The 6,987-nt window shown below is 41.4% G+C and overlaps 1 protein-coding gene across 1 annotated transcript; it reads left to right on the top strand.

Annotated features, from left to right (window-relative positions):
* Positions 1 to 767: 767 nt before the first annotated feature.
* Positions 768 to 3,598, top strand: LOC111978311 (zinc finger protein 503-like). Its single transcript, XM_024008298.3, has 2 exons — positions 768 to 1,340; positions 1,993 to 3,598. Exons 1-2 carry the CDS (start codon positions 1,086 to 1,088, stop codon positions 3,433 to 3,435), a joined length of 1,698 nt encoding a protein of 565 aa, XP_023864066.1. The 5' UTR covers positions 768 to 1,085; the 3' UTR covers positions 3,436 to 3,598.
* Positions 3,599 to 6,987: the final 3,389 nt, after the last annotated feature.

The raw sequence follows: 6,987 nt of genomic DNA, 5'->3' as shown, positions 1-6,987 counted from the left end.
AACGTAACCTCAAGAATTGGAAAGAGGATGAGGTGCACATTCTATCTCCTCTCTTCCTCGTTCACTGTGACTGCTACTGCTGCATATTACCTGAATTTAGACAACTGACAAATAACTAGTATAGGGCGAAATGGACAGAAGACAGAGAGTGTGATTGAAAGAGGTGTTGGGAGGGTGTGGGGGGTAGTAAATTATATTGACAATATGGGACATGCACATTCCACTGTAGTGCCACAGCACACTGATGTCAGCAAGTGTTTAAATGGAGAATAACTAACCATACTGAAAAGCCCCAAGCATTTATCTTCAACGTTTTATAAGCATAACTATGTGTTGGAAAATCCTATAACCTAGATAGACTATATGTTTTAGGACAATCAAATTACATTAGTGCAAATTCTGCTAGACTTTTGCCTAAAATAATATTACATTTATTAACATTACATCTATTKTACATGCATAACATGTTTACAACAACACAACTTGCCATAAAACGTACAGACTCATATGTCCATGGTTTAAGTCATTCCCAGGATATCCTTTGAAAACAGTCTATTCCACCCATAATAGTCCTCCCATACACTCCCTACATGTAAATGTGCGAACGCGCATATTAAACACAACAATAAAATAAGCTCCATCGAGTTGGCAAAATAATACAGTACACCCATTTGAGGTGACATCACATTCCATTGACCCTCCAATCACTTCAGGGGCTCATTTGATTGGAAGGCGGCAGAGGCTTTAATCTCGAGACTAATTCAGATGCTGATGAAGGGAGGAGAGCATAGGCTACTTCCGACGTAGAGAGAGCAAGCGCACAGACGTGCTACTGCCACTGCCACACTCACACACAGCGACACTGAGGAAGGATGCGTCCGAGCCACACATTCACTCCTGCTGCGATATGAACGGGATATGTTCTGATCTTCTCTGCCTCTAATAAGGATTATAAAAAGTTTARCTATTTATTGGTTTTATTTCGAACTGTGGTGCTATAGAATGACATGTTACTTTGATTAGATTTTTTATTCCCAAATAACAAATGTAGGCTGTTTTTCTTCCATTTCAATGAGAATTGGGTCATGATCACATCGCCCGCATTTTCTGTCCTGAGAAATAGTATCGCGATTCCGGTGTGGGAGAACAGTTATTCAGGGGAGAAGGGCGCACCGAGAATAAACAATCAATTTCTTCACCTCGTCTCTCCGTCAAACCCTTTACGGCAGGCTAATCGTATACCCATAAAGATTTTGAAAATGCTTACCGCACGGGGAGGACACATTTTGCACCCGGAGTACCTTCAACCTTTGCCATCAACTCCTATCAGTCCCATCGAGGTAAGCACTACGCTGGCCACAGGCTACAGGGGACGGGATAGAAAGGGATTGCAAAAGTGTGATTTTGGGCAGTTATTACTTTTGAATGAATGTTTTTCTGTCTATGTTTTCAGATTTAAAAGTATCGGTACTATTAGGCCATTTGAGTTGTATCTATATACGTTTATTATCATATAGTTATTGTACATTTAAATTCATTCTTAGAAAAAAAGGTTCTGGATAGAACCCAAGAGCGTTCTATTGATTGCWTCATATATGGCACCCCTAAAGAGTCTAACCCTTTGATCAGAACCCAAGGGGTTCTTCTTCGCTGAACCAAAATTGGTTCCATATAGAACCCTTGGGTTCCATATAGGGTTCTATATGGAACACATGTCGGTTCTATATAGAACCTTATGGGGTGCCATATATGAAGCAATCATAGAACCCTTTCTGGTTCTATCCAGAACCAATTTTTCTAAGACTGTGCAGATATATGGCTATAATAACCTTATACGCAATGCGTTAAACTCGTGCGTAATTAACGGAGTTCTCCAAGGGCACATAATACACTGTATAAACAGGAACATATTGCTTGGTTTTGAAACACCCCATGAAAAAAACATTACAGTGAAAACTTGAATAATAAATATTATTTTATCTTATTTTGCAGCTGGATGCCAAGAAAAGTCCGTTGGCTCTCTTGGCACAGACCTGCTCACAAATCGGAAAACCAGACCCTCCGTCCTCTTCCAAACTCTCATCTGTAACCTCAAATGGATCTAGTGACAAAGAGACCAAATCCGGACCACTAAAAATGAGTGACATTGGAAATGAAGACAAATCTAGCTTCAAACCCTACTCCAAATCATCGGAGAAGAACAAGGACTCCTCGTCCAGCAGTGGTAGTCTGAGTGGAGATAAAGCTAGTTTCCGAGTGCCTAGCGCCACCTGCCAGCCGTTTACCCCCAGGACAGGCAGCCCCAGCTCCTGCCACTCTGTGTCTCCGCTGCCATCTGAGGGTAAGCAGGGAGACAAGGAGGAAAAGAATAAGGAATCTGATAGCAATAAAAACAGTACAATGGAGGGAAACGGCAGTGGTAGTCACAGCCGGATATCTGGGATTAACGGTGAGGCTAACCAACACCAGGAGACCACCTCTGGATCAAAGGCTATCACATCAGACTCACTCACATCTGTCTCCTCTGCATCATCTGTTCAACTTCTGGGTTCAGGAGGACTCGTAGCGCCAGTCTCCCCCTATAAACCTGGGCACACCGTTTTCCCTCTACCGCCTGCTGGCATGTCCTACCCTGGAAGTTTAGCAGGTGCATACGCAGGCTATCCCCAACACTTTCTCCCTCACGGAATGACTTTAGACCCGACGAAATCTAGCAGTCAACTACTCAGTGCTCAGTTTGCCGCTGCCAGCCAACTTCAGTGCAATAAGGCTGGGAGCCCCTTGTCCAGGGCTTCTCCTCCGTCCCTAATGTCTGCTAGCCTGTGTAGAGACCCGTACTGCCTGAGTTACCACTGCGCAAGCCACTTATCCGGTGCTTCCAGTGCCTCGCAGTGCCATGAGTCCTCGGCTCTGAAGTCAGGATACCCTCTCATGTACCCAACTCACCCTTTGCACGGCGTGCATTCCTCGCCGCCATCTTTTGCTGGACACCCGTTATACCCCTATGGCTTTATGCTCCCAAATGACCCTCTGCCACACGTCTGTAATTGGGTGTCGGCTAACGGACCTTGCGACAAACGGTTTTCTTGCTCAGAAGAGCTCCTCAATCACCTAAGGACTCACACTGCTTTTGCGGGGACGGAGAAGTTGATATCAGGATACCCGGGTTCATCATCGCTAGCCAACGCTGCGGCGGCCGCCATGGCCTGCCATATGCACATGCCTCCAAATGCTGCCCCGGGCAGCCCTGGAACGCTCACCCTCAGGAGCCCGCATCACCCTCTGGGATTGAGCACGCGCTATCACCCCTATTCAAAGAGCCCCCTGCCCCCCGGCGCTTCGGTTCAGATGCCCGCTGCCACAGGTCCATATTATTCTCCCTATGCCTTGTATGGACAGAGACTCACCACCGCATCGGCGTTAGGATACCAGTAGAAGATACAGACAGACACATAATAACTATACATTTATAAGGAGATTTTAGGCCTAAATGACTTTTATATTGGTTGTATTTCATGCAGGACGGGATCCGTGGGCTCAGTGTATTTATTTGCGATAGCTCCAAGCGTGACAAAAATAATAAATAATTATAATATTATTTGTAAGAGGCTCAAGGTGCATTCTTTTTTACAATTAAGATATAGGCTATATTGGATGGTGCCATTTTAGATGTTACATTGAAATTACAAGGCTGTTTATGTTGCTTTTAAAATGCTCATTGTGAGAGTTTAATGTTTCCTACATACAAAAGGCCTATTCGTTCTATTTTTCATTGGGAAGCCGTAGCCTATTTTGAAGTCTGGTGGGCCTATGTAGGTCTACGGGCTACCGCACATCGCAAATAACTTTTCAACTTTGGCCTAAACCTTAGAATGACATGTTTAGTTCATCTTGTTGGAAAATTGGGCTCTCTCATATTTCTTCATACATTTAATTATTAATTCGACAAGCTAAATTAAGGTTTATGAATCTGGTAGGTTGTTTATGGAATAAATAATTCGACATACAGTATTAATTTACACTTGAATATGTGAGACATGAGCATAATTGGTCTGTTAAAGAATCGACGCCATTTAATTTGTTGAATGGCATTTAAGATCTGTGTAGGCTATTTTCATTTGAAGTCTGTGCCGTATACACTTGAGTAACATTTTAATCACATTTTATTCACATTTCGATACCTTTAAGACTGCAAAATATATTTGTTAAACTTTTTAAATAGCTAAGCCAAATTGCAGCCTACTGTCATCTGACACAGATGTATTTCGCCACCCGATTAGCATTAGAGTAATTTATCGTTGGAGTAATTTAGGCAGTAATAATCTAACTCTGATATTCATTCAGTAATAATCTAACTCTGATATTCATTTGAACACGCCATTATCAAATTCAGCACTGTTTTTCACAGATCATATTTTCCCTACCTTCGAACGAATGATGGTGTGTCTGATTACATTAGAATAAGGAAGTTATCCGCTTGTGCAGTTATAAAACATGCAATATCAGCAGCACATTGGGAAATAATATTACATCTAAAAAGTGACAACCCAAACAACATTAATTATTGTTTTGCGTCTTGTTCTCAGATAAAATGTGCCCTATTTGTCTGAGCAGAGAGTTTATCATAAAGGAGAAGAGGTTATGGGATACAGCTATACATTTGTCTGAGCAGAGAGTTTATCATAAAGGAGAAGAGGTTTAATGGGATACAGCTATACACTTTGTCTTGAGCAGAGAGTTTATCATAAAGGAGAAGAGGTTATGGGATACAGCTATACATTTGTCTGAGCAGAGAGTTTATCATAAAGGAGATGAGGTTATGGGATACAGCTATATATTTGCTATAAAACAATTAGGCCTATAATTTGGGGTGAAATATTTCGGTTATTGTGTAGGTTCTAGGGTTTAATAGCCTACGTCTTGCTCTGCATATGGACTATTTCACTGACTAGATCAACTCATTTCTCGTGGAGTCATAACTCTTTTTTATTTACTTTAAATGCTATGTTTTAGGTTAGCTATATTGTATTGCGTTTAAACGTTAGGTCTGTATTTCATCAGCTTGTTGTAAAGAAAACCAAACGCGTTCTGGAAGATATGTTGCTGCATTGCTCCATACCATATGTCAAGACAGCACACGTTTATATTTTCAACCTACAGTTATTAAATGTCAATCAAATGATTGAGAATACAACATCTTAAATCAGATGGACCACTCCATAAATACGCAAGTATTTTCGATACAATCCTTGCACAGATTAAATACCTGAGGCACACAAGATTACATAATAAACCAAAATGAGCGGTATTAAATATTGTATTTAATTCTCATATCATACACATCAATAAGTCACATCAAGAGTAGGCCTATACTGGGTTGAGAGGATTTTTTGTATATTACATAACACACTGGGAGGGAAGAGGTTCCACTTGTTTGATGATTCTATAATGTGGAAAACAAAAACCTCTCCATCATGCTCCTGAAGAAACGGACGGCTCCGCTGCTGAAGCCTCGTTATGCACAGTAGGCCTATACACACGCACACATCAGGCAACAAGGCAGTACACCTACTTCCACTTGTATGATGCATCAGGGAACATTACAACTGTTATATATAATTGTGTGTGTCAATATAAACACATACATTAAATCTCTTGCAACATTGCATTCCTTCATTTAAACATTGCCAAATTATGAGATAATGGATTACACCATATTGTATTATGAAAGAACAAAATGGCAAGGTGAAATAAATGGCAGCTGTGCTAGACAATGATTTATGATGTCACCCAATATGGGACATTTCTACAGCTTTTATGATTGCAGTAATGAAGGTGTGTAAAGCAGATAGCATGAAATGAACCACATCTACAGAATCAAGCAAACAATGTCATTACCATCCCAAAGTAAATCACAGCTATTCCCAAGAGATAAAATCAACATCATTAATGGTCACATGTCATATTCATAAAATCGACGGCATCTTTTCAACAGATTCATTCTTTACGATCGCTCTCTCCCATGATGTATGTTAATGACGCTTCTAGTCCACAACTCACCATCCCAACCAGACTGTTCTGACGATATGCGGGGCCTCATACAAATGGCACATCAATGTGATATGGAGAAAACATTTTTTTTACATTATGTCACTCGTGTTGATCATGTATCTTTACACGTTTTGGGGACTTCCTGGCTTTCGGGACTTCCTGGTTTTGGTGACGTTTTGAGGTTGAACTATATGATTGGAGAAGCAGTTCCAAGAGCCATAACATATACAAATACAGAAATTAACATATATACATAAACTGTGCAAAAGAAAAACTGATTTATATATATATAATATGTCTGTCCTGAGCAAAGTAAAGGGTCTGGTCCAGAGACTCAGGGATAACCCTGAACATCTCTGCTCAATACATTGGGGGAATCTCAATTGCATACCCCTCTTGTCTTCTCTCCTTGCCTCATCAAAACCCATTGGATGAGAAAGCCAGAGGTCCCTCTCCTCTGACCTTCTCCTCCAATGGGTTTTGAGAAGGAGGCGAGGAGAGAGGACACGAGGAGTATGCAGTTGCGATTCTCCCATAGTCTTCCCCTTAGAGTGTACTGAATGACCTTTCCTCACCTCCACTCTTTTCTCTCACATCCCATCCTACCTACCATTGGGTCATGGTCCTCTCAATCACACTGAAATGACAGAACCTGCTTTTCCACATGTTCTCAAGTGAAATATAGTCTGTACATGAGAGACTAGATGGTTTCCTGCCTTGCTTAATCACTCTCCAACCTACCACCTGTTTTGCTTTGAACTTCAATGCTAGGAAGATTTCTGTCCCGTTTTGCCTTTTGGCCCAGAAAACATAGCAGTGTACCATGACGGGTCACAGACAAATGCTGACATTAAGACTGGTGTATGTAAGGGCCAGACCAGGCCGGGCTGTATGCTATGGGCATGCCCATCATTTGTGCTGCACAGCTGCACACCA

This window comes from Salvelinus sp. IW2-2015, linkage group LG18 (genome assembly GCF_002910315.2).
Source record: "Salvelinus sp. IW2-2015 linkage group LG18, ASM291031v2, whole genome shotgun sequence".
Lineage (NCBI taxonomy): Eukaryota > Metazoa > Chordata > Actinopteri > Salmoniformes > Salmonidae > Salvelinus > Salvelinus sp. IW2-2015.
The sequence above is the reverse complement of the archived record's forward strand: the minus strand, read 5'-3'. Positions and strand labels throughout refer to the sequence as shown.